At 63.9% G+C, this 26,870-nt stretch overlaps 1 protein-coding gene across 3 annotated transcripts; it reads left to right on the top strand.

Annotated features, from left to right (window-relative positions):
* Positions 1–1,464: 1,464 nt before the first annotated feature.
* Positions 1,465–26,825, top strand: CCDC136 (coiled-coil domain containing 136). 3 transcript variants are annotated; one of them, XM_067534871.1, is made up of 9 exons: positions 1,465–1,661; positions 12,826–13,038; positions 13,608–13,682; positions 18,373–18,699; positions 19,435–19,552; positions 19,827–20,085; positions 22,009–22,152; positions 23,050–23,161; positions 25,088–26,825. In XM_067534871.1, exons 1-8 carry the CDS (start codon positions 1,625–1,627, stop codon positions 23,149–23,151), a joined length of 1,275 nt encoding a protein of 424 aa, XP_067390972.1. In that variant the 5' UTR covers positions 1,465–1,624; the 3' UTR covers positions 23,152–23,161; positions 25,088–26,825. The 3 variants fall into 3 exon arrangements, with proteins under 3 accessions (XP_067390972.1, XP_067390971.1, XP_067390970.1); XM_067534870.1 differs by lacking the exon at positions 23,050–23,161 and having other exon boundaries at positions 12,829–13,038; XM_067534869.1 differs by lacking the exon at positions 23,050–23,161.
* The last annotated feature ends 45 nt before the right edge of the window (positions 26,826–26,870 follow it).

Genomic DNA, 26,870 nt, shown 5'->3' with positions numbered 1-26,870 from the left:
TGCAAAAAGCTGACTTTGGTCGACAAAAGTCTTTGGTGCAGACCAGGCCTAAGTGTTTGCACAGATGGGGCTGCCTCCACGACTGGCAAAGTGAAGGGATTCGTAAGCAAGGCCAAAGAGCCAAATCCAGATGTGCTGGTGCCCCACTGTTCCCTGCACCATGAAGCTTTTGTGACTGAAATACTGCCGGAATAACGCTCCTTGCTGTTAGACGGAGCAGAAAGACAGTGAATTTAATAAAATCGCGGTCCTTAAAACGTTGCCTTTCCTTGCTGTTGTGTGAGGAAATGGGGGAAGAACACCAGCGTTTACGCTTGCACATAGAAATACACGGGCTTGTCCATGGGAAAGTTCTCTCGTGTTCGGATGAGCTGAGAGACGAGTTTAAAAATCTTAGCTTTAGAGGAATCCTCATACCCGGGCTTGATCGCTGACGTGGCATGTGAGCAAAACTTGCCTGCCTGGCGGGTCTAGTCCCCCACCTCAGAGAACTGACCAGGAAAACGCAAGGTAGAAACGAGAATCTCCTCGCCTGCATGGCTAAACAGCGCGGGTTTACATCTAAACTAGCCCTCGGACATGGAAAAAGGAGCGAAAGGAAAAGAAACGTTCCCCCTGGAAAACGTGGCAGATCCTGCGGGCAGTATTTTGGCCCATGTCGTGTCTGAGCACATGAAAAATCTGGAATTAAAAATCAACTCATTTTCCTGCAAGCCAGAGAGCAGATTTTGACTGGGTCTGGGAGCCTGGGGTCTCCTCTGCAAGCGTGAGCACTAAGGATCTTACAATAAGGACTCAAGAGCCGCGTGTGGCGTTCAGGAGGGACCGGCGCACTCTCTGCCAAGGAAGCGTGGTCAGCTGCCATCGGCAGACGAACACCCAGCGCAGTGCGAAGGGGCGGGTGCTGCGGTGAGAGGGGCGCTCTCCCCTCGCAGTCAGTGTGACCCACTGCCCCGGCACCGCGCTAAGGGGGTGCTGGGCAGTGATGCGGGAGGTGGGGGGCTCCCGTCCATTGGTGGTTATTACAGGTTGCCTGCTGGCCTAGTCCATGGGACGGAGCCGGGCTGTGAATTCTGCACCCCTGGCCAAAGCCCCCACGGCCCCGGCCCCACCGTTCCCCTGGCCCTTCCAGCTGGACACGGGGATGTGCCCCCGTTCCTGCCCCCCCCGGGCTCCCGCACGGTGCTTCCGCAGAGCCATGCCACGGCGGCCACGTCCCACCCCAGAGGCGGTTGCATTTCCCCTGGGGGGGAGCGATCCTGGGAGCTGGGGTGAGCTGCACCTCGCGCAACAGTCCCGGGGCCCCGATCCGGCCCTGCCCTGCCCTGCTCCGGGTGCCACCTGCCCCACTGCCGGGCTCGGGGGAGGGTTAAAGGTCCCGGGCAGACTGATGGGTGCCCCCCCCCCGCAGAGCAGCCGGGAGGAAGCGGGGGGGCGGCTCAGCTACAGCACCCGGAACTGGGTCTCCTGGAGCCGGCTCCCGTCCCCGGGGCGCCCCCCCCCGCCCCGCAGCAGGCTCGTCTGCGGGGACCCCGCCCCCAAAAGGGGGGGCCTGCCCCGCCCTCCCCGCGGCTCCCCCCGCCCCGCCCCGGATCCGCAGCCGCTCGGGACTCGGGCAGCGGCCATGGCGCAGCGGCCGGGCCGGGGGCAGGATCGCGCAGGTCAGTGGGGCTGCACCCCCCCCCCCGGACCCCCCGCATCTCTCCTTCCCCCCCGAGACTCCCCGCCCCCCCGCATCTCTTCATTCCCCCCCCCGGCTCCTCCCGCCCCACCGCATCTCTCCATCCCCCTGCCCACCCCGCCCCCTGCATCTCTCCTTCCTCCTGGCCCCCCCCCCCGCATCTCTCCACCCCCCCCCCGGCACCTCCCCGCATCTCTCCATCCCCCTGCCTCCCCCCCGCATCTCTCCATCCCCCTGGGGCCCCCTGCATCTCTCCATTCCCACCCCCGACTTCCCCCGTATTTCTCCTTCCCCTCCCAGACACGCCCCCCACATCTCTGGTTCCTCCCCATGCCGGGCTTCCCCTCCCCCCCCCGGCACCCCAACCCCTACCCAGCCTCCTCTAGCCCCCCAAGCACCCAGGGGTGCGTTACTTCCCCCATGCAGGGCCAGGGGAGTGAGCGGCAGGACCAGGGGTGCCCGGCTGGGAGCGGGGGCTGGGCTGCGGTGACCCGGGGGTGCCCGGCTGGGAGCGGGGGCTGGGCTGCGGTGACCCGGGGGTGCCCGGCTGGGAGTGGGGGCTGGGCTGCGGTGACCTGGGGGTGCCCGGCTGGGAGCGGGGGCGGGACTGCCTGGCACAAAGCGCCGTCTGGATGGGGCTGCCCTGCCCACATGGGGATGGGCACCGAGGGGCACCGCGGCGTGGCATTGTCAGTGGAGGGCTCTGCGGCTCCGAGGGGCTACGGGTCCCCCTGCCAACGCGGGCTAAGGGAGCTCTCCTTGGAGCAGCCCAGCTGCTTGGAGCCAAGGGACGCGAGTTCTAATTCTGGCTCCCCAGGGTGGAGGCCGGGTGCCCCTCGGCTGTGGTGGCGGCACGGTGGGTTCCTCAGGCTGGACAGGCAGCGAGGCAGTTGGGTTGGACGTGCTCCCCCTCTGGAACGGCGCGGGAGCCGGGGATGTAAGGAACGTGGGCGCTCCCTGGACCTCAGGGATGCCCCAGGGAGCTCCGCCCTCCCCAAAGGAAGGATGAGAAGCACCAGTGACAGGACTGGAACCCAGGCGTCCTGGCCCTCCAGCCTCTGCTTTCACCACTAGACACCACTCCCCTCCCAGAGCTGGGATAGAAGCCAGGAGTCCAGACCCCTGCTCTAATCACTAGATACCACTCCCCTCCCGGCACTGAGGACAGAACCCCCGAGGCGTGTGTGTTGGGAGGGGGGCAGATTGGGGGTGAGTCCCTGAGCTTACACCCCATCTGTGTTGCCATAGGCCAGCAGGGGACGGGGGTGGGGGGGACGGCAGAATGGCCCTTTGACTGCACCATCCTGGCTGGGGTCAGCGTGGGGTCTGAGCTGCCCATTCCCACTGGTGCATGGGGCCTGTGTATGATGGGGGGCATGGCCCCGGCCTGATTTGCTGCCATCATGTCCCTCTCTTGCTGGGCAGCAGCTCTGCACCAGGGGTCAGCTTGGAAAAAAAATAAGGGAGAGGGGCGGGAGTCTCCCAAGCCCCACCCACAACACAAGCCCCACCCACTTGCCCCACGGTGAGCCGCAGGTTGTTTGCGGACCTGCCCTCGTTAGGTTTCAGAGTCCGTGCTCCCCCGGGTTGGCTGGTGGGGGTACCCATCGCACCCAGCTGCCTGCCAACGCGGGCAGGTGGCACTTGGCCGGGCACGGGTCCTTTGCCCCCGCCAGGCCTGGGGATCGGCTGGTTTTTAACCCAGCTGTCGATTCCACAGCATCACCCGGGAAAATCTCCCGGCTCACAGCGCCGCCTGGCCCGGGCTGGGCACCTGCGTGTGCCCGCCTCCTCTCCCCTTCTTCTGCTACGGTCGCTGTCCCCTCCCGTCCGGTCCCCCGCTCCCACCGCCCCCTCCGTCACAGGGCATCTCACAGGGCATCGCTTTGCCCCTGTGAAACCCTTCGCTGTGTCTGTCGAGGGGGAAGAGCCTCCGCTGAGGAAGGGGCAGCGGGGCCGGGGGGGGGGGAAGGGGCTGCCGATCAGGATTGAGGGGCACTGGCAGAGCTTGGACCCAGGGCTGGGCTGGCAGGGGGCTGCGGGTCAGAGGGGCACTGGCAGAGCTGGGGGGCGACCCAGGGGGTGGGGGGAAGCTAGGGCTGGGTTAGTGAGGGAGGGGCTGCCCCTCAGCCCAGGTCTATCAGCTGCTCCATGTGTTGAGCTGTTTGGATGCCCCCAGGGGCCGGGCGGGGGGGGGGGGGGGAAGCCGAGCTGTTGCACTGTGAGGGGGGGGGGGGGGATTGATAGTCCTGCCAGCTCCAGCAGCTGATGTCGGTTGTCATGGGAACAGGAGCGTGATTGACAGCTGCCCCCACTGGGGACACCCCCCCCTGCGGTGCTAAAAATAGGTCAGTGTTAAAAATGGCAAAGAGGTGAGGGGTGGGGGAGGGGACGAATGAAGGAGCTCGGAGACCTGCCCCTCCCCCTTTCTCCCCTCCCCCGCCTGCCTGGACTCCCCAGAGCCCAAACCTGGTGTCACACGAGGCTTCGTCGTCGTCCCCCCCCCCGGTTCCCCCGTGGGGTCTGGCCTGAGCTGTGGGTGCTGGGAGCTCGGTGCCCCCCAGCGGGACCCGCTGGCAGGCCTGGGCCGGATGGCAGCATCACAGGGCGAGCCCCGTCCGCGGGGATGGGCCACGCACGTCTCAGTTACAGCCTGACCCCTCCGTCCGTCCGTCCCCCCCACCCTGCATGGGCCCGACTCGGTCCCTGGTGCCTCTGCCTGGCTCTGCCCAGCCCGGGTTTGGGTGGCCCAGGACCGAAATAACGCTGGGTCGGAGGGGGCCGGGTGGAACTGGGGGGGCAGAGCTGGGTGGGGCACCCAGGACTGGAACAGCAAATGGAGGGTGCAGGTCAGCCTCTGTAGAGAGGCTGGGGGCCGAATGGGTCACAGACAAACCCCTCTTCCCCCCACAGTCCCGGCTGTCAAACTGGCCTCTTGGGCACACAACGAGATGCATTACTTTCCCCTGTCCCAGGCCCAGCTTCCACGGCGAGGGAGCCTGGCTTCTAGGTTAACGCTGGGGGCAGAGTCTCAGGACCCCTGGGTTCTATCCCCAGCTCTGCTGTGCGCCATGGGCCCTTCAGCCAGTCACGGTGGTGCTTGGTGGCTCCGATCCCCTGCCCAGGTGCCGGTGGCCATTCACCAGCTGTTATGGCAGCAGCAGCATCAGAGCGCACGGCGACTCCCTCTTGGCTGTTAGCAGTATAGGGCCTGTGACACACAATCGAGCAGTTCCGATTCCCTCCAGCAGAGGGTGATGGTGGCCCCCACACACATCAGCTAGCTTGTTAGTTCACGTGCGAGGGGGGCGGGTTGTGAGGCTTAATTCCTTCAGGTTTGTAAACGGAGCGGGCTGGAAAATGGTTTTGGGTTTTTTTTTCCCCCATAGAAAATTGCAGGTTTTTGGTGAAGAATCAAAATCCGAAACATTTGACTGTGGCCGTGCCACTGCAGTGCCCCATGGGAGTCGCGGTACAGGGGTCTTGTGCTCCCGTTCTCCTCCGTGGGCCACGCTCCCTGGTTGGACCACATCCCCCATGATGCACCAGGGTCACCCTGCATGGGGAGGGGTGGCAGTGCATCATGGGAAATGAAGCCCAGCTGGAAGCCCAGCAGGGGCACTGGGACTACGACTCCCACGAGGCACAGCGGCAGCGGCTGCGAGTCGAAATACTTCGGCGGCCCGGTTATTCTACCCAAAGCCGCGGGTTGGCACCGAAGGCTGCCGCTGCGCGGGCACTGCCCTCAGAGCCCCGATTTCTGTGCCCAGCCCTGACTGTAGAGCGCTTTGGGATCCTCGGTTGATCTATGCTGCAGACGGGCTGGTCATCTGCTCTGCAGCTCGGCTCGGCGTGGAGTCAGGCCCCCCCAGGCTGTGAGCAGAGCTGGGCCAGGAGTCAGAGGGGAGAGCTGGGCAAATGCAGGTGGCTGCAGTCAAGTGGGGCGAGGGGGGGGTTAGGAGCGAGGCAGGTCGTTCATCTGGATGGAATAAATGGACCCGGCGGGTCGATGGCTGCACGTGACCCAGTCCCCGTCCGGCGCTAAACAGTCCAGCGTGACGGGGGGTTCCCAGTGCAGAAACCTCGGCCCAGGGCACCACCGAGAGATCCAGAAAAGCAGGAAACCCGTCGGTCACTGCTGCAGCTGTGCACACCCCATCCGCCTTGCTGGGAGACGAAAGAGACCAACTCACCCGCATGGGAGAGAAAAGACCAGCCAAGAGAAAACGCAGCTTCTGGCTCCCAGGCCCTGATCCGCCCGCGGGGACCTGGCGCGCTTGGGCCAGCGGCGGGCTGCTCACGGCGTGGCCGGACTCGTATCACGCAGGGGCCCGAAGGAGAGAGGGAGGAAGGAGGAGAGACGCGGTGGAGAGGGACAAGGAGAGGCAAAGGAGGGTGTCGAGGGGGGACCCACGTTCCAGGTGCGGTTCAGGACTAAGTTGAAGCCGGAGGAAGTCCCTCCCCTCTGGCCTGGCTTCGTCAGGACGTCTCAAGACAATGCCGGCCCAGTGGGCATCGCCATGGGGGCCCAGGCGGTGGCGCACGCTGGGAAAAGCTTGCCAGCATCGTGATCCCTGCCTGCAAAGTCTCTCTCTTGAAGGCCCAGCCCTGCTTTATTGGGTCCCCGTCAGGCCTCGTTTCCCACACGCCGATTTGGACCCATCGATCTCCATTCTCCTCTCGCTGTGGGGCGACAAGCCCAACACAGGCCTTGGCTGGGGGCAGGAGGTCTCGTTGTTTGCCCTGATCCAGGCCGTGGGCCCCACATTTGTGAATATTTGCTGTGCAGGAGTGGGGCGGGCCCAGCACGCGGGACGGCAATGGGGCGGACAGAGGATCGGGGAACCAGACGGGATGCTCTCCCCGCTCAGTCTCTGCTCGCCCCACTGCCTCAGCACAGCTGCTGGAGGTGCCACGAGACATAAAAACAAGGGCCCGGCTGTCTGGAGTCACCCGAGACCCCATGGCCATTCCCCCAGGTCAGGCTATTCTCCCAGTCTCCTAGCAGACATCCAACCGGGCTTTCCTTTCCACCTCCCTAAATACCCTCTCCGGCCATTTCCCTGATACGGGAGTTGCCTTAACATCTTACCCTGCACTGCGGGTGCCGTGTGGCTTTCCGGCTCTTCTAACAGCTGCCACCTTCCCCCTCAGAGGTGGCTGCATTTCAGTGGGGAGGGTTGGTGCAAGGGGTAACTGGGATACTGAGGGATGAAATATGTGAGCGAGATGCCAGAAACCTCTCCTAGATTCCAGTCAGCCCGGGGGGGGAGGGGAGGGGGGGGGCGGGCTGCTCCCAGCTCCGACTCGCTCAACGGGGGACATTCTCCCTCTAAGAACAGCTGCTTTTTCGGACCACTTGGGTCTCATCTCCAGCTGGAAGCACCCCCAGCGAGGCCACCCTGAGACAGGCCAGCTCTCACATCCAGGCCTGCCAGCTGCTTCGCAGACTGCCTGACAGTTGGCAGAGGCCGAGGCGACGGGGTTTGGGGGGCGGTGATGGGGAGCCGGGTTCAGGAAGGGGCAAGATGCTGGAATCTCTAGAGAGAGGCTTTGAGCTCAACCGCAGAGGGTGAAGGCAGACCCACAGGCTCCGAACTGCCCCTGGGGCCTTGTCTAAACACAGACGTGGTGGTACTGCTCTAACCACGTAATGTGCACACAGCGAGGCCGGTGCAGTCACACCGGTATCACCTGCCCGGTATGGACATAGCGACGCTGGTGCAGTCACTCCAGTATCACCCGCCCGGTGTGGACACAGCGACACTGGTGCAGTCACTCCGGTATCACCCGCCCGGTGTGGATGCAGCGACACTGGTGCAGTCACTCCGGTATCACCCGCCCGGTGTGGACATAGCGACGCTGGTGCAGTCACACCGGTATCACCTGCCCGGTGTGCACACAGCGAGGCCGGTGCAGTCACACCGGTATCACCCGCCTGGTGTGGACGCAGTGAGGCTGGTGCAGTCACACCGGTATCACCCACCTGGTGTGGACGCAGCGAGGCTGGTGCAGTCACACCGGTATCACCCGCCTGGTGTGGACGCAGCAACACTGGTGCAGTCATTCCGGTATCACCCGCCCGGTGTGGACGCAGCGAGGCTGGTGCAGTCACTCCAGTATCACCCGCCCGGTGTGGACGCAGCGAGGCTGGTGCAGTCACTCCAGTATCACCCGCACCGGTGTGGACGCAGTGAGGCTGTGTGGACACAGCGACGCTGGCACAAGACTGCTCCTGCTGGTGAAGTATGTTCCTCTCCCGGAAGGGGCTAAGCTATGCCCGTGTGAGCACCTTTATGCTGGTGTAACTAGGTCTGCGAGAGGGGCTGTAACTAACCTGGTGAAAAATCCCCTCCCTCCCCCGTGGCACAGTCAAACGGGTACAGAATCTGTGCACAGCCACCGCCTCATTGCTGAGGGGCCTGGCCAGGTGTCAGGAGGACCTGGATCGCGAGGTGATAGACCCTCTCCCCCGGGGCCATGGGGCAGCCATGTGCCCTGGAGCACAGAGCACTGCACTGGGAACCAGGAGCTCTGGGTCCTGTCTTTGGTACGTCAGTTCCCCACGCGGTGTCTCTGTGATCTCTCAGAAGGAGCTGCCTACCCTGACCTCCTGTGGGACGTGCTTCGAAATCTAGTGCCAGGCATTTCGTGCTGGGGTTATCATCAGTGCCCAGGTCCTCCGGGCAGGGCAGGCCAGAGATTTCACAGGGGAAAAAGAAGCGATGCGCTCGTTCCTTTTATTTTCTCTCTCTCTCGTTGCGGAAGGGATCCATAGCTCAGGGCTGGGCCTGTCACCCAGCGCCGGCCAAGCCAACCTTGCAGTCTCACTTTGCCTTTCAAAGAGGAGAGGGGCCCCCTCTCCCCAAATCTATGGTTCCCCCCCCCGTTTATTATGGCAGTGCCTAGAGACCACCTGAGATCGGGCCCCGGCATGCTAGGCGCTGGACAAATGCGGAGTCCCTGCCCTGAAGAGCTGACACTGGAAATAGACCAGACAGACCCAGGGCGGGAGAAGAGCTAGCATGATGGAGCTGGTGGCTGCAAATGCCGTATGCGTGCCATGGTTTGTCTTCTCTTCTGTGGCAGGGGCTTCATTTCACTCAGAAGCCAGGGGCAGAGAAGGGGAAAGAGCCAGAACAGGGTCTGGAGAGCCAGCCAGTCCCGCTCCCGCACCTAACAGCACTCAGAGGCCTGGCTTCAAGGAGCGCGTTGGAGAGACACCGAATGTCCCTCTGATGGACCGAACAGGGACTGAGCCCCGGCATTGCTCGTGACACTGGTTTTCACTGACTACTCCCTTCTCTTCCTTCGCACTTTAAGGAGTTCATCCTCCCAGCCCCCCATGGCAGGCGGCTCAGGATCCTTATCCCCATTTTACAGAGGGGGAAACTGAGGCATGGGATGGTGAAAGGACTTGCCCAGGGTCACAGAGAGAGTCAGTAGCAGAGCCCCAGGCTGCCTATCTCCTAGGGCTGCCACAAGATCCTGCTCTCCGAGGCAGAGCTGGGAAACTCTCTGGGATGGAGCTTGCCAAGGAGACTGGGTCAGAATAGGAGCCGGCTGGCCCCCTCCTTTCTCGGCTAACAAAGGGAGAGTCACTGTAAAGGGGGATGGGCTGTCACAGCATTGGGGGGCTGCGCACCCCTCCTGCCCACAGCCTACATTGCTAATCAGAGGTCCTTGGGGGGAGAAGTGATGGGACCTCGGGTCCGTCTGCGGGAAGCGTGTGCGGGGCAGGGACTGGTGTATTGGCTGCTGTTCCAATGTATGAAATGTGCAGGTAGAAAAATTATTGCAATGACTCCAGGGCCCCCATGGACTCCCAGAGCTCTCCAGCAGCCGCAGAGATTGCGCCCAGCTCCTCCTGCTCCAAATGCATCGGCTGCAGAGCTAAAGGAGACTCTCCACTCGCTGCTAGCAGTATAGTGCATATGACACATGGTTGCGCCGTCCTGACGCGGACATCCCGCCGGCTCGTTCCAGTATCGGTGACAGTTGAGATGCAGACCCTCTAGCACGTCATTGAGCAGCGGCTCAGTGCAGGCGTGGCATTTTGGCTGAAGTCACCCACCTGCTATAGGGGAGACGTTACTGAAACCCCTTCCCAAAATGATACGAGTTGTGAATCTTGGGACAGATGCAGGTGAGCGCTGTCCTTGTAGGGCCGGGTCACGGGCTGTGCTGTGGGCCCCCTAGGGGAGCAAGACTGGTTTCAAACCCCCCCGCCAACCACCTGCATCTCCCAAAGACCTCCTACAGTTTGTCCAGTCAAAGCAGGCAGAAGAAACAACTTATTTTTCGGGGCGGGGGGAGAAGCAACTCCCCACCCAGCCTCTTTATCGTAAATAATCAAAGTGGGCACCTGTCCACGCTTTACAAATACCCTTCGCTTGTTTAGCAAAGGGCTGCCCCCACCCTTGGGGTAACAGAGATATCGTCTCAGTCTCTTCCTACAGGGCCATCCAAATAAAAACCAGTCGCCCTGCTCAGCTGAATGGAGGGAGAGAATTCTGTAAATTTAAAGGGACCGTCAAATCTGCCCCAAATCTAGGTTTTCTAAATAGAGGCTTCGAGCAGCTGTGGGACCAAGAGAACCCGTTCTCTGGGTTTATTCCTGGTTCTTGTTCTTTTAGTTCCAGTTTGAACAGATTTTTAAAGAACACCAACTTTCTCCTGCGGAGTCTGTAACCTGGCCCTGAGAATTGACCCAGGCTCGCCTGGTTTCATTTCCCAAGAGGACCAAAGCACAGAAAATAAACAATTGAGGGGGAAGGAAACAGGGCTGGAAGAACAGACAGGTTCCATTATCTCAGAAGGGATTCTCAAAGGCACCAGTGGGAGGCAAATGCCCCAGCTCCCATCGGCCTCTGTGTCATGGGCATGTCATTCCCTTGTGTCTTTGAAAATCTGTCCCCTAATTAAAAAAAAAAAGGTTTTAATCTGACACTGTCGCTTTAAGAACATAAGAACGGCCATACTGGATCAGAGCAATGGTCCACCTAGCCCAGTGTCCCGTCTTCTGACAGTGGCCGGTGCCAGGTGCTGCAGAGGGAATGAACAGAACAGGGAATTATCGTGTGATCCCTCCCCTGTCATCCAGTCCCAGCTTCTGGTAGTCAGAAGCTAGGGACTCCAAGAGCACAGGCTTGCATCTCTGATTATCTTGGCTAGCAGCCATTCATGGACTTATCCTCCAGGAACTTATTTAATCCTTCTTTGAACCCAATTATACTTCTGGATATCACAACATCCTCTGGCAAGGAGTTCCACTGAGTTGTGTGAAGAAATACTTCCTTTCGTTTGTTTTAAACCCGCTGCCTATTCATTTCATTGGGTGACCCCTGGTTCGTGTATTATGTGAAGGGGTAAATAACTTTCTCCACACCCAGTCGTGATTTTATAGACCTCTGTCCTATCCCCCCCACCCCCCAGTCATCTCTTTAAAACACAGTGAGGCAGGAATACCACAACAATAACTCATTCCCAGTGTATGTACTGGGCCGACTCCATCCCTAGTGTAACATCACGGACCTACTATTTCATATACTGGCCAGTTAAAACTTTGTCCATAACCTTGTCCGTTCAGCTCAGGCTGCTACGTGTCCCTAGCACGTTAGTAATCTCGGTGGTGGCTTTGATTCTCCTCTCACATTGCTTTAACCCTGACGCAATGCTGCTGATGTCAGTGGAGTTAATCCAGACTGATGCCAGTGTAAACTAGAGGAGAATCTGCCCTGGGTCGGCCGTGCGGGTGAGCTGCGTGCTGCTCGGAGAGCCTTCACTCTGGGCTGTCCCGACGCTCTGCGTGAACGAGGCCTGATCTTACATGCCACCTGTGAGTAACTGGTCCCCCGGGGGTTATTGACGGGTGGAAAGTTATTCACCTGCGCGCGCATTTGCAGGATCGGTGCCAACCTCTGTAATCTTGCCGCTGCAGTAGCTTGGGTTTCCCAGGTCTACGTACGTAAACTAGCTAGTTGCAGCCACCCCCAAGCAGAGATTAGACCCACCCCACCCGCCGAGGGAAAAGCGCCAGAGATTCCCCGAAGCCCACTAAGGACTTGGCTGGTGCTATCGATTTTATGTGGAAGGTGCCCAGATATCATGGTGATGAGCGGCAGGCCAAGGCGCTTGCCTGGGCAGTTAGCAGTATCCCCCGTTTCAGGGGGGGCAAAGGGGCTTTCGACTGGCCAACGAGCGGGCCGGAGTCAGAGCGCTGGGCCCAGCGTGTTTCATTTTTCCCCACCATCAGCTGACGCCCCCCGCCCTGCCGCCGCTGGGAGTGGGGTGCTGCCGCAGCCTGCGTTACGGGCAGAATGGGGACCAGGCCAAGAAAAAGCTGCCCTTTGCCCTTGATGCCTGGGTGTGTCTGGTGGGGCGTGACTGAGAGGGGGAGCCCAGCCCTTTGCCCCTGCCCCACGGCCTCGCCCCCCTCGCCGCTGCTGGGGGATGAGCCCGTAGGGTAGCAAGGGCCTGGGCTGGGCCCTGTGGCTTGTGGACCAGGAAACCGAATGGGGAAGAGACTGGAGTGTCCTGGAAGGCGGGGCCATGGTGTACGCTTGGGGCATGGGGGGGTGGAAGACGGGCGACTGTGCGGGGGACCCCACGCCCCTGGGAAATGCCTGCCCGTTGCCAGGGGTGCACGGTGCCTGGCATGGGAGTGGTTAGCAGCATTTAGGAGGGGGAACTCCAGCAGTGTCCATGACACCAGCACAGCCTCCCCCCATCACCAGGGGGGCAGAATTTTAACAAGCGGTTCGGGAAAGTCCCCCCCCCGCCCCACTTCTGCCTCCAGCTGAGCCATTTCTCCCAGGCCCCTGGGGTCAGCTCCCGGTGGACCTTGGGGTGCCTCTCCCCTTCCCATCCCCCGGCAGCTTGAATCTCATGTCTCGGCACCAGGAGGGTGCCCCAACTCGATAGCCAGCTGGCTCCAAAAGTTCGGCCCGTTGCCATCATGTGGGGCCAGTGGGTGGCGTGTGCGGGGCATGCCTGGGCAGGGCATATCAGGGGCATGGCCTGGCTCCCTGGGACAGGAGGCACAGGCTGCACCTTCAGCCAAGCTGTGGCCCGGGGGAGGGCACCGAGCCTGGATTGCCAGAGGCTGGAGGCCAGCGGCAGGCAGCTCATGCAGAGATCCTCAGCAGGTGACGGCGATGCCCCGGACCCAGGGGAGGAAGAGGAGGATGAGGAGGATGCAGAGGGCGTGGGCTCCCTGGAAGCGGACGAGGAAGAGCTGGACCTGACGGACCCAGAGGTCGAAGACCTGAGGGCCCAGGTGCTGCAGCTGCTGGAGGAGCTGGAGGAGACGCGGGAGCTGGCGGCGAAGCATGAGGACGACTCGCTGGAGCTGCAGGGTAAGGGCGGCGCGCGCCGCTCCGGGGCCACGCGGAGTCGTGGGAGCAGGAGGGCGCGGGAAGGTGACTCGGGTGTGTGCGCTGGGCGTCAGCTCGCCACGGGCCGTGGCATGGTGCGGTGCCTGTGTGTGGGGCACCAGGGGCATCATGCCAGGAGGCACCAGGCCGTATTTCACGCTCTCGTGAGCACCGTGGGGTACGGGGGGCTCGTGCTTGCACAGGTTCCTGTGCACGGCTCCGTCGGTGCCATGTGCTCTCCCCTGCCCTTGGGCAGGCTGGGGTCCCTGCCGGGCTCCCAGCCCCTCCAGCGAGGGGATCAGAGCTACAGCTGTCCTTGGCCTCCTCATGTCCCCTCCGCCTCTCTCCAGCAGGCACTCATGGGGTGGCTGGGGGTGACCCTCCCGCTCAGCTGGGCCTAGGTCCCCGCAGCACGTCCTTTCTGTGCCCCGGGGTACGGCTTGCTGACGCCCCTAGGGCCTGCCGCTGCATCCCTCCCGTCAGCATCGCGGGGCACGGGGAGGAGCAGGGGCTCTGCGCGCTCCCTGCTGACCTTGCGCTCACTGCTTCAGGCTTGTTGGAGGACGAGCGACTGGCCAGCGCCCAGCAGGCCGAGATCTTCACCAAACAGATCCAGAGGCTCCAAGGTAACCCCCAGCGGGGCACGGGCAAGCGGGTATGTGGGTGCCAGCCTCTCTTACTTCAGGCCCTTGCTTCCTGGGGAAGGGGACGGTCCGTCCAGCCCAGCATCCCCCCCCCCTGCTGCACCCATCACCTATGGCCCCTATCGCCTGGCCCTGTCTCCCAGAGTGGCCGGCACCTGACGCTTCAAAGGGAGGCGTTGTCACAGATCCACGGGGCCGGTGATCTGGAACAGCTCTGGCACGCACCCCTTCAGTGTGTCAGCCCCCTCAGGGTCCCGCTCTTTCACTAGGCTAAGCACCTTGACTTCACTGCCTCCAACAACCTTTTCCCACCTACTTACTCATGCAGCACATAGGGGAAACCGAGGCACCCACAGTATTTAGACAAAACACCACAGATAATTCCCACTCCATCACTCACATGGAAGCTGCTCTTTACCCCTAATCATTTTAGTTACCCTTTAATGTACCTGTTCCAATTCCAGTATAGCTATTTTTTGAGGTGTAAGTCCCACAACTGCCGTATGAGACAAGATTAATAAGACGGGGACTTTTCAGCTTGGAAAAGAGACGACTAAGGGGGATATGATAGGGGTCTATAAAATCATGAGCGTGTAGAGAAAGGGAATGAGGAGGTGTTATTTACCCCTTCTCATAACACAGGAACTAGGGGTCACCCAATGAAGTGAATAGGCAGCAGGTTTAAATGAACACAAGGAAGTATTTCTTCACACAAAACCCACGGTTAACCTGTGGAACTCCTTGCCGGGAGCTGTTGTGAAATCCAAGTCTCAGTGCCATACGGAGGGTCTCTGGTGCCCGGGGGCCAAGCCTACATTTGCACCTCCCCCACCTCATGCCCCCCTCTCCCCAGCGTAGGGCAGGAGGGGTCCTGGCACCACTTCCTGGCTGCCTTGGGGAGAAGGGGTCTGTACCTGCAGGGAGGGGGGCATAAGGTGTGGGGGGCACAAATGCAGGCTTTGCTCCACCGCCCCCCACTCCCTGCACTTACCCAGTGCGCGGTGTCCACCTCCCCCACTGCAGCCCCGCAGCCCAGCGCCGGCTCAGATGGGGGCGGCCTCACCCCCCAGCCTGGGGAGGGGGGCTGGGCCGGCCCTTCAGGACGTGCGGGGTGGGGAGAGGCGCCAAGGGGTGCCTCTCAGAGCCTCCTGCGCCCTCCAACCCCCACCTGTTGCGGAGGGCCGGCCCTGCGCATGGCCCCCCTCCCTGCACTTACCCCCACTCTAGCAGCCCCACAGCCTGGCACTGTCTTGGGTGGGGGTTCACGACGTGCTGGGGGGGGGGGGGCACAGGAGCGGAAGCGGGAGCAGCCGCCCCTCAGCTTCCTGCCCCCTCCACCCGTCACGAAGGGCCAGCCCTGCGTGCCCTCCCCCCCGCACTTACCCGCCGCACCAGCCCCACAGCCCGGCGCTGGCTCAGATGGGGCGCCAGGTCGGCCCTTCACGATGGGCTCTCAGAGCCTCCTGTGCCCCACACCCCCTGTGTGTCACGAAGGGCTGGCCCAGCATCCTGTCCCCGTCCACCCCCCCCCCCCCCGCAGGCTGATGCAGCTGCAGGGCCTGCCTCCAGGGCCCCGCTCCTGGCCTGGGGTGGCTCTGCGGTGCCCTGCTAATTCCCCCCACCAAGGGCTTCTCAACAAACTCCCAGGGGTTTTCTTGTCCATCCACCAGCCCTTCGCAGGGCTCCGGGGGCATTCACCTAAATCGAGCTCCAGAACGAAACTCAGAGCCCCAGAATGGTCCCCTGATGTGAGCCTCACGTCAGGTCCCCCCCAAGCTTGGGAAACCCCGTATCTCGGGTCTTTCGGCTGGAGCACGCCCACCCCAGCGGTCTCCAATTCACCCTGCCCCAGGCCTTCCTTGCCAGCTCTGGCAGGCTCCAGATCCTGGCTGTGGCGTCCAAAGCCCCTGGTCCTCAGGATCTTCCCTACAGAAACCTGTCTTATTTCGACCCTTCGCTCCGGTCACCTGCTGCCGTTTACCGGAATCGCCCGATCCGGTCCAGGGGTGTCTCTTTAATTCTGCCAGCCCCAGGCCCTCCTGCCTTTAAGCAGCAAGCCACCCTGGTACAGGGTGATGCAGGGTTAATGCGACCCTTGGATGCAGAACTAGGCGCGGGGAGGTTAAATTATGTCAGTGTTTGGCACTGGTGCAAATCCTGCCTCCTGGTCTGGAGCCCACAGTCCCAGAGGGATATTGAGAAATCGGAGAGGGGTCAGAGAAGAGGCCAGAGAATGATCAAAGGATTAGAAAACCCGCCTTATGGTGCTAGAAGAGGCAAGGTGGGCGAGGTAATATCTGTTATTGGACCAGCTTCCGTCGGTGAAAGGCACGAGCTTTCGCCCTTCTTGTGGTCTGGGTCAGCGATAGATTCAAGGAGCTCAGTGCGTCCAGCTTAGCAAAGAGAAGGTCGAGGGGGGACTTGATCACCGGCTATAAGCACCTCGAGGGGGAAGAAATAGGAGCTAATGGACTCTCCAGTCTGGCATAGAAACGTGTGCTGCGATCCAATGGCTGGAAGTTGAAGCTAGGCAGATTCAGGCTGGAAATAAGGCGTAGGGAAACCTTGGAACAACTGACCCAGGGTCGTGGCGGATTCTCCATCACTGGCCATTTTTACATCAAGATCGGATGTTTTTCTAACAGATCTGCTTTTGGTGCGGCCGGCATGAATTCAGAGCAGTCCTATGGCCTGTGCCAACGGGTCGTAAAAACACGACAGAAAACCCCCCCGTTGTCACATCCCCACCCTGTCAGGATGGCCTGTGGTGTGCGTTCCCCGCTGTGTGGCTTTGCATTTGGCCGTGTTAAAACGTAACGCTGCCCGCGGTGACTCAGGAGCACGAGTCTCGACCTCAGGGCAGACCGGCAGGAGCCAGGGCATTGACCCCAAATCGGCTGGGCTTCCAATCCCCCCAGCCAGTTATGGGGTGTGAACGCCTCAGCCTCTGCAGGCAGCCACAGACAGTGCCCCAGTCCCGTGCCCAGGTCAATTGCCCACGGGGGCCGTGCCGGGCCCGTAACCAGGGGGTCCGTGCGGTGCGGTGCTGGACTGGGCCCGGCCAGCAGAGGGCGCGAGCCGGAGCCGGAGCCGCGCGGGGTCCCCCGGGCTGCACGCAGGGGCCGGCCCGGCCTGGAGCCAGGGGACACGGGTGGCCATGGAGCTCACGCCCTCCACCTCCGTGGGCAGTGAGTGTAACCGCCCCCCGGGACCACGCCCAGCAACCGCCCCCCCGGCAACCCTGCCTGGCAACCGCCCCCCAGCAACCCCGCCTGGCAACCCCCCCCTGGGATCCTGCCCGGCAACTGCCCCCCACAGAGAACCCAAGCCCTGGCAACTGCCCCAAGGGCCCAGCACCCCCAGGGATCTGCCCAGCAACCACTCCCCAGCAACCCCCCCCCTGCCCAGCAACTGCCCCCCCCGGGTTCCCCTGTGCCCAGCAATTGCTCTCCTAGGTCCCCCCCAGTGGCCCCTCCCAGGGACCCACCGCCCGGCAACCGCCTCGGGGATCCCCCGCCTGGCAACTGCCCCAGGGACCCCCACCCAGCCACCACCCCCCAGCGACCTTCCCACCCAACAACTGCCCCCTGAGTGTCCCACCCCCATGGCTGCCCTGCCTGGCAACTGCCCCTGCGGCCCCTTGCCCAGCAACCGCCCTTGGGGATCCCCCGCCCGGAAACTGCCCCCGGGGGATCCCCCACCTGGCAACCAGCCCTGGAGACCCCCTAGGAGCCACCTTCCCCCCAAAGATCACCCTTCCCAGAGCCCGCAGGACTCTCCTGCCCAGCAACCCCTGCCCTGGGAATCCCCCCACCAGCGAACCCTCCTTGGCAACCCCTCCTCGGGGACCCCTACCTGGCACCCAAACCCAGGGTCACCCGTCCAGGGAGCACTCCCTGCCCCCCCAGTGCCCCCCAATCCCCCAGAGCCCCCCCTTCACGCCGGCACCCACCGTGGCTCTCTTTCCTCCTACACGCACCCTCTCCCCCCCTCCCAAACACGTGTCCCCAGCGGACCCGCCCGCTGCCCCACAGTTCCCTCACCACCATCACGCTTGGGGCCCCCCCAGCTCCACACCCCCCCCACACCTTGCCTCCACAGCCTGCCCTGCCTATATCCATCCCCCCCTGCAGCTCCCCCAGGGCCCCCCCCACTGCCTGCCTCCGGCTTGTGCTCCCCATACCACCCACTTCCCTCACTGCTGGACACCCCCCGGCCAGTGCTCCCCAGGCATCGCTCCCCCTGCCCCGTGGAAGCCAGCAGATGGTGTCAGGATGGAAGGCTGTGGGTGGGGAAAGGCACCCTGGGGTGAGGGCAGCCCAGCTGTTCTGTGCGGACTGGGAGGGGCACATCATTCCCGTTTTCCATCCTGCCTCCCTGGCTCCCCTGCCCAGAGATTCAACCGGATATGTGATTATGCCTCACTTCCTGTCCCAAACTGCCATGCATAGGGCTGTGGGCTGTGAAGCAGCTGCCACCTCCCACCCCAGAGGTGGCTGCATTGCAGTGGTGGGCGAAGTGATCCTAGCGCATGCAGGCTGGACGCTGCTTTAGGCTCATTCAGGCTCTCGAAGGCGCCCCTCCCTGTGACACTGGGCAGGGCGAAGGGGGCAGTAATGATGATCTGGCGTGAGGGTCTCACCTCCTTCCGTCCCCCGCCTCCTCCGTGCAGCTCAGATGCGCACGCTGAAGGACGAGTTCGGCGTCCTGCAGGAGACGAAGGCGTCGGAGCTGGAGCAGGTGGAGCGGGAGCTGCAGGAAGCCAATGAAGAAATCCACAACCTGCAGCTGGAGGCGGAGGAGGTAGCGGCCATCCACGAGAACGAGATCGCCGCGCTGCAGGAGCAGCTGTGCCGGCTGCGGGCCGAGCTGCAGCGCGTCCAGCAGGTCCGCGACGAGTACGAGATGGAGACCACCACGCTGCGGGCCGAGATCATGATGAAGAGCGGCAGCCAGGCCGGGGCCGAGGGCCTCGCTGACGAGGTGGCCAAGCTCCAAGGTGCCGCAGCTGGGATCCCTGCTCAGCGGGGGGCTCGTGCCCCTCGCACTCAGTGCTGACTGCAATGCTCCGGCCTGGCACCAGAGGGTGCTGTGCCGCAGGGGGCGGGGGCTCAGCTGGGGGCACGCTCCCCTCGCACTCTGTGCTGTCTGCAATGCTCCGGCCTGGCACCGGGGGGCGCTGTGCTGCAGGGGCAGGATGGGTAGCCCAGAATGGGGGGCTCTCCTGTCTGTCAGCACAGAGCTTGGGGGTGGGGGGGGTGCATGCTGCTGCCCCCTCTCCCTTGGCACAGCCCCTGTGTCCTCTTCACCCAGATGGATGCTGCTCCCAGCTGCTGGTTCCCAGCTGTGCAGCCTGCGTGGGAACTAGCAGCAGGGAGGTGATGGGGAGAGACCCCAGCCCCCCAGCCCCAGGGCTGAGCCAGGCACTGCCCCAGGACGCCGCGGGCTGGTACCATAGGAATGGATTGGGCGCTTGGAAAGCAGCCCAAGGGAGCTGTGGAGGTGGGGGTCTGCTGGGAGGTGGGGGGGTGCTGTGTGGGTGGGGGTCTGCTGTGAGGTGCCGTGGGGGGCGCTGTGGGGATGAGGGTCTCCTGTGAGGCAGGGGTTGGGGGTGCTGTGGCGGTGAGAGTCTTCCGGGAGATGGGTGTGTGAGGGGCCCAGTGGGGGGGTGGGTCTCCTGTGCGGCGGGGGCCGCTGTGGGGCATGTGCCCCGCTGAGGCCTGTGTGTTTCCAGAGGAGCTGCTGTCCCTGCGGGAGCGGTACCGGGAGCTGGCGGAGGAGTACCAGACCCTGCAGGAGAGCAACAAAGTCATGATGCACCAGCTGGAGAACCTGGAGGCCCAGAAGTACAGGTAAGGGAGCTGGGCGGGGCAGCAGCGCAAAGGAGGCCAGGGGGACCCAGCCTCAGACCCTGTGCGGTCCATGGGGTGGATCTGCGGGCAAGTGGGCAGTCCCCTGGCCGGGCGGTTGGAGCTGGGCTAGGCCGGGCGTCACCTCCCCTGGCTGGGCCGGTCGGGGCCGCGCTGGGCCGGGTGCCTTCTGCCCTTGGCTGGGCCCCAGGGGCCGGGCAGGGCCAGGAGCGGCTCTGCAATCTTTGCCCAGGGCGCCCGCGGGCTCTCGTTCCAGATCCAGGAGCAAGTCGGAAGAGTCTCACAAGTCGACGGAGTCGGACGTGGTCCACCCCCCGGCGCGCCGGACCCTCTCTCCCCGGCGCGGCAGCCCCCGCCTGAGCGGCAGCGTCTCCGGCAAGTCGGTGGACGACACAAGGGCCATCAGCTCCCCCGGCTGCAAGAAGGAGCCCCGCAGCCAGGACGAGGAGTGCGAGCTGAGCCTGCGCTTCAAGCTGCAGAGTGAGGAGGAGAAGGTGCAGCTGGCCCAGAGCAAGGTACCCATCCCGCCCCGCTGCCGACGCCGCGTTGGCGTCAAACCAAGCCCCGGCTCACGTGCTGCTGTCTCCAAAGCGCGCCGGCTTTAGCAGAGTATCAGTCGCCTCCACAAACGTCTCCTTGTCTGCAGATTGCAGTGGCGGGAGGGCTGGGAACTGGTTTACCCCTGGCCATGTAGCTGTTCGTTCATCTGTCTCGCCCTCGCTGCAGTTCATTCAAGCGCCGCTCAGCGGCTCGCTCACACGGGTGCCCCCGAGGCTGCTTCTAGGCGTGGGACTCCCTGCGAACACGCTGGTAATTAGCAGCAGTGCAGACCGGTGTTTTCAGGCAGGGTGAAAGAGGCTGAGGAAGTGGTGCAAGTCACCCTTTCCACAGCACCAAATTGCCGAGCCTTTTGCTCTCTTCGTCTCCTTTTATTCTCTTTCCTTCCCCCCGTTCTTAACATTCGTCACTTTGTAACATTGGAGTTCCCCTCTCCTTAATGGAAAGGCTTCGTTTCCTTTCTCCCTGAATGAATCTCATGCCGAAGCAACGGCCCCTTTGTGTCTCATGCTCTGGATGTTTGCTCCCGGTGAGCTGTCGTTCGAGTTGCCTAGAAATGTGCAGATCCCACCTGTTCCATTCCCCCTCCTGACCTCCTTCCTCCCCAGACAACGAAACCCCGGGCAGACAAAAGGTGCGCAGGCCGAGAGTCGCAGTGTCGTTCAGAGAATTCAGAGCCAGAATCGCAGCCCGGTCTGGGGCTTGGCTGGCTGGGAGCTGAGTCCTTGGATTTAGGGGATTTGATCGGTGCAAAGAATAACCTTTGCTGTGGGTGGAGAGACCAAACTCCCCTCTTGGGCAGCATGGGATGAGTTCCACGGGAGCCTTGTCTTAAGACGACGTCTGCTCTGCTGGGGCTGGCTCATCCCTGCAGGGGATAAGGGACTCTGGGCTGCGCCCCCAGGGCTGGAGGGGCAGCCAAATGCCAGGTTAAGAAGTAGGGGGGACCCCAGCCCTGCCATGTGTTACCAGGACAGCCAGAAACCCCCTGCCAGCCGCCTACCTGCTGAGCAACACCACTAGAGCCGGCCGGTGGTAACAAAGCACACTCAGCTGGCCAGGCTCTCCAGCCAGAGCGGGCGGCCAGCCTGGCTGCTGCTTTCTGCTCAGCATCCTGGAGCTGCCTCCCGCCCCGGCAGGGCGAGCGCAGAAGCTAGCAACGGGCAGGGGCAGCGGAGTCCCAAGGACTCGCCCGGCTGGACAAGCCGCCCGGATTGGGAGCAGTCGTTTCAGTGGCCGAAGGCTCAAAGAGCTGTTGACAAATGGTTTGTCCTGCACCTCCTCGCCCAGGGAGGGGCGCCTGCCCCGGGCGCTAAGCAGAAGATCCTAACTTTTCCCCCTAGGGGCAGTTGTATCCTCTCCCCTTCTGCTCCCCCCTCCCCATTAGATCCAGCTTTTCACCCCCTCCCCACCACCAAGGACTCCAAGCGGAGCCCCAGTTATCCTGCCACCAGGAGCGCGAGTCAAACCCTTCCTCATTCACAGCCCTGGAACGCGCGTCCTTCCCAGACATGGCCAGGTACGCCCTTCAGCGCTGTCTGCCGAAGCCTCAAAGCGCCGGTGGGGTCTAGAGACAGTCTGCAGCGTATCCAAGCAGCGTATGTTCGGTCCCGGCTCTTTAGCCTTCTCTGGAGCATCCTGTGCAAATGTTGTTTAGTGACATTTTTTGCCGCGTTGTGAAGAGCGAGACCCAGCGACTTTTCCGGGGCTTCTCGGGCCACGTCCCGCTATGTGGCGTTGGGTGCCGAGCTCCTGGCGGGCCCGGCCTGCGGGGCGGGGGGGGGCGTGTCTCTCCCCAGGGGCTCCCCCCCAGCTGGCTCCGCTGCACGGGGGCCCAGCTGGGCGGACGGCGGCTCACGCCCCTCTCTCTGCCCGCGCAGTGTGACAACATGCAGCACGAGCTGCGGGAGCTGCAGCGGCAGTACCGGGAAATCCAGCAGGAACGCCAGCAGCTGCAGGAGGAGCTGAGGCTGTGCCGGGCGGAGATCCAGAGACTCAAAGGCACTGTCCCCGCTGATGGCCGGGTAGGTGTACCACGAGGGTGGGGTGGCCTTATGGGGGTACCGCACTGCCCCGGGACTGTTGCGGGGGATGGCAGTGCCAGGCTGCCATGGGGGAGGGTGGATCACGGGTAATGGCTCTGCCACAGAGGGGCCTTGCAGGTGACAGCTGTGCCACGCTGCCCCGGGAGGGTCCACAACTCAGCCCGGGGGCCTCACGGGATGGCTGTGCCGTACTGCCAGGAAGCGGCTTGTGGGCGATGGCTGTGCCACGCTGCCACCTCGCGGGTGATTGCCATGGTGAGCTGGGGCATCTGTGTCACCCGGCCACCAATCACCACAGCGACACCGACGGCTTTCCCAAAGATTCTGCTCTTGGCGGGACCCTCTGAGGCCGGTTCCGGTCGGTGTTGGGCGGGGTGCTGCTCCGCCAGCCGGCTGCAGTCCTGGGGCAGGGAGCCAGTGGGAGATCTGCGCAGGGTGACGTGGGGGGCGCTCAGCCAGTGACCGCGGTTCTGGGGGAGGCACCTGCTGGGCACAGGAGCTGCCTGGACCCGGACGGCGGCGGTTTGAACGGGGGCTCGTCCGGATGTGCTGGACGCTCTTGGTGCAGACGGGGCCTAGGGCGCTCAGCCAGGGAGCCCCAGGCAGAGTTGACATCCCCGCAGCCCAGCCTGACCCACAGTCCTGCCCCCACTCCCCTCCTCTGGCTCAGCCCCCTAGCAGATGCCCCTCTCCCCGTCTCTGTGGCCGTGGGGCCTGGCTCCCCATAGCCCGCTGGGGCAGGGCTGGGGAGACCCCGAGAGGAGGGGAAGCTGCCTGCGATTTAATCTCTCTTTTCTCTCCCTTCTCATCTCCATCCATCCCCCCACCCCCTCCGGCTGCGGCTGCCGCCCCATTCCATTCCCTGCTCCCCCATAGCGCCGGCCCGCCCCCGAGGCCCCCGTGATCTCCCTCCCCCTCATAGGACTGGTTGTTCTAGTGGCTCTGCTCTGGTGCTGGTGGGCCGAGACCTCTTCCTAATGCCAATCAGGTACTGGTTCCCCCCGTCCCCTCGGCCCGGCCTGGGACCGTGCTCTGTGCCCAGCAGCCTGCTCCCTGCACCCTCCGCTGCTGTGTCTGCACGTGCCTGCCTGCTCCCTGCACCCTCCTGTCTCCCCCTCATCCTCCCTCGGCTCTCCACCGCCCCAGAGACACTGGCTTCCCGGGCACAGCCATGAGCGGCCAGCCCCTCCCGCCCTGGCCCCATGCCTAGATTCCCTCCCCCTGGCCCGGCTTGGCCCCAGGCTGTGCCAGAGACAGGCACCGCCCCCCCCCCCGTGCCTCGAAGATCAGATAAGCGGCCCCTCGCCCCCACTGCTGCGGGCAACAGGTGACCCTGCCGGAGCCCCGGGCACTGCCCCTGTGTGGGGTCTGGGCAACCCACTCGCTTCCCCTGCTGCCCCCCAACCAGGTGGCCAGCAGGGGGCACTGTGCACTGGCAGCACATTTGAGTGGCTGGGGGGTGAAGCCCTCAGCACCGGGCATAGCCCTGTCCGTCATTGCCCCGGCCTCCGTCCGCCCCGCCGCCCACCGCCAGAGAGGCAGCGTGTGACGGAGTCCCACGGGGATGGTGCCCTCGAGCCCCTCGGGCACAGCCGGGCAGGACTAGCGCTCGGCATCTGCCCCCCGGGTCTCCCCACCCCAGCGCTGCAGCCTCCTGCCCCCGGCCCCGCAGCGTCCAGCGCCCCTGCTCCGCCTGGACTCCCCCTGCGGCAGCCCCCGGATGGGTTCCGGGGAGCCCCCCTCCCCCTGTCAGCAGCGATTCCCGGCCAGCCGGGGGCCAGGGGCTGTTAGTTCTCGGGGTCACGGCGCACACGGACTTTGCTAGCAGCGTAACTAGGAGTTACAGCAGCAGCCGCCCGCGGAGCCCCATTCTCGGGGTCCCTCCCCGCCGGGCCCCCCCGGGGGACTGGCCTCTTCCCCCAGCCACCCCCAGCCCCTCCCCCAGCCCCTCCCAGGCCTTTGTCTCCTTCCCCGGCTAGGCAGCCGCTCCTCTTGGTCATGGCCTGTTGCAGCTGCTGGGGCCGGGGCAGGGGGTCCCGGCCAGGTCTGCGGACGTGGGGCCGGGGAAGGCCCCTCCCCCCTCTAGTGTGCTCTGCCATGATCCCGTCACTGACATACAGGAGTAACCTGTGGGGAAACTGAGGCACACGCACAGCACGCAGAGAAAGCCCCAAGGATATCTCCTCTTGGTCACACAGTCCCAGCCGCCAGCCCGCCCAGGAGCCGGTCAGAGCTGCCCTCGATGGGCTGTGATACTGCCAGCACCCCGTGGGCAGAGAAGCCAGCATGTGCCCCCCGTGCTAAGCAGCCAGCCCTCCGCATGCCCTAGACCCCTCACCATCCCCCCATCCTCCCCACAGCATCCCCCAGGGCCCCTTCCCAGGACTCCAATCCCACAATCCTCTCTGCCCACCAAGGCTCATGGGACAGCGTTTGGGTCGTGGCCCCCCCAAGGGCCGGGAACCAAAGGGCTAGGCCAGGGGCTGGCCTTGGGGGAGGAGGCAGCATCCCATCACTCGGGCCACAGCGGGAAATGAGAGGGGGCAGTCCTGGCCTTAGGGGGAGCTGCCCTGGGAGACAGGGACCCTCTGGGTCTGATCCCAGAGCCCCCAGAGAGGGGGAGCGTGAGAGCCAGGGGCCCCGTCTCCCCCTCGGGAAAGCCGCCCCCAGGCCGTTGGCAGCTCGCCAGTAGCCCCGCGTGGCGGCTGGTAAATGGGTCCGCCCCTGCTGCCCGGCTGGGCTCCCCACTGGGCCCCGGGCGCACGCGTTGGCATGGGCTCCAGGCACCCCCCGGCCTGGCCGCCCCAGGGGGGCAGCAGCGAGTGCCCAGGTGGGGCTGGGGATGGCTGTCGCTGGAAGCGGGCTGGGCTGTGGGGCGCAGCACTGACCCCTCCCCCCTCTCTGCCCCACGCAGGTCCCAGCTGGGGGGCTGAAGCCCGTCATCCTCTTTGCAGTCGCTGCAGCCGTCTTGCTCCTGTACCCCTGCCTGAAGAGGTCCTGCGCCAGCTCCGTGCCAGCCTGAGCAGCGCGGCGCCCGGGCCATGCCACGCAGGCACGCCAGATCTGCACACAGCCCCCCCGGCCCGGCCTGCTGCGACTGGGTGGGCTGGAGGCAGACCCTTGCTCCAGCCCCCCCAGCACCTGGAGGTTGCCCCCCCCACACACACCCCCTGGTCAGTCGCGCCATGGCAGCATCTGCCCCCAGGTTACTGGCCCTCACCATGCTCAGGGGCTCAGGGTTAGGGACGCTGCATCTGTGGGGCAGGGAAGAGAGACCCCCCCCCCCACAGTGGGCAAGTGTGGGGCTCCCTGGGAAGCACCCCAGCCATCCCTGCTCCCCCCAATCTGGCCTGGGTCTGGTCCCATTCCCCTTGCGGATCCTGGCACCAGGCCAGTGAAGGGGGGTTGCACAGGGGCTCCCTGCCATAGACTCCCCAAACGGAGCCTGTTCCAGTGGCGCCCCGGCCCCCACGGGCCCCCTGTACATCCCAGCCCACAGCTGGAATGGGGCAAATCGGGGGCTGGGATCCCAAAAGGAGCCCCAGCCCGGGATCTTTCCCAGTCCACGCTGATGGGCTCCATCTGCGGCGCTAAGCGGGGTCACAGCCCGGCGACCCACGCTGCACCCAGAGCTGTGCCCCGCCGGGGAGCAGGGGGGTTCACGTTGCGTGTCGCCCGGTGCCCCCCTGTGGCCACCGCCATGGGGCGTTGTTATCTCACAGACTGGGACAGGGCAGGGAGACCGGCCGCCAGCCTGCCACCCCCCCTCTGCCAGGCCTCCTCTGCTCGGCTGGGCCACGGCCACCCGCACCCTCACCAAAGCCCCCGCTTCTCCCCACTCCCTTCTCCAGCGCCCATGGGCGCCTCTCCAGGTCGGCCCGAGGGGGGCGCCAGAGACCAATACCCAGTGGCCGCACTTCCCGCCCCACCCCCCAGAACCCAGCCCCCCCGGCCGGCGTCCCTGTTCTGCCCCGGCGCACGGCGTGATCCTTTGCAATAAATTGGAAACCCAGGAAGGTCACGTGGTGCTTGAAGCAGCGGGCCAGGCTGGGCGACTGTTTTTAGCTGGCAATATTTAAAATCCGGTTGTCCCCTCCTGCTCCTTGCACGGGCAGGGTTGAGCCAACGGGGGAATCCCTCGAGGACGGGCCCAGGGCCAGGGCAAGCCCTATAGATACGTTTATATCCATAGGTTTCGGCGTCTCCACCCCGGCATGTGTCTCTCGCTGTCACCTCTTCCCCTGAGGGCCCCGGTTACAAACCTTCTTTCTTCCACTGTCGGTGTTAGTCCAGCCCCGTCCTCTGCCCCCGCTGTGCAAGCCGTGGGTGCTGGCCCTAGGCCGGGTGGGTGGCCTTCGCACGCTCACGGGGGCCACGGTGGCTTTGAAGAGAAAGGTGACCTCGTGGGGGCTTGGGAACCCCCTCCCTGGGCATGCAGTCTGCAAACCACTGCTCCTGGCTCGCAGGGGGCTGAGCTGTCCCCGTTGCCCTGGGTGCCGGCTCCTGTTCTGCCCCCCAGCCCTGCGTACCTGCTCTCCCTCCGGTCGAGGCAGGCGGCTGGAACCGCGGCTGGTCCCCCCGACTCGCTCGCTCGGGGTCACTCCCTCCTTGTGGTTGTTCTATGTTGTCACTTGGTAAAAGAACTTTCTAAAGCCATGGAGCCCTGGGTCTGTGCTGGGGGTCGCCTCGCGCTGCCG

Source organism: Emydura macquarii, unplaced genomic scaffold (genome assembly GCF_026122565.2).
Source record: "Emydura macquarii macquarii isolate MOO-44397 ecotype Brisbane River unplaced genomic scaffold, CSIRO-AGI_Emac_v2 contig_3470, whole genome shotgun sequence".
In the NCBI taxonomy this organism is placed as follows: domain Eukaryota; kingdom Metazoa; phylum Chordata; order Testudines; family Chelidae; genus Emydura; species Emydura macquarii.
This window is presented reverse-complemented; position numbering and strand designations above follow the sequence as displayed.

Coding starts and splice junctions, on each gene's coding strand:
- CCDC136 (XM_067534869.1), top strand. CDS start 1,625: ATGGCGCAGCGGCCGGGCCGGGGGCAGGATCGCGCAG. Junction 1,662..12,825: donor CCGGGGGCAGGATCGCGCAG/GTCAGTGGGGCT, acceptor AGAGATCCTCAG/CAGGTGACGGCGATGCCCCG. Junction 19,553..19,826: donor CTGGAGGCCCAGAAGTACAG/GTAAGGGAGCTG, acceptor CTCTCGTTCCAG/ATCCAGGAGCAAGTCGGAAG.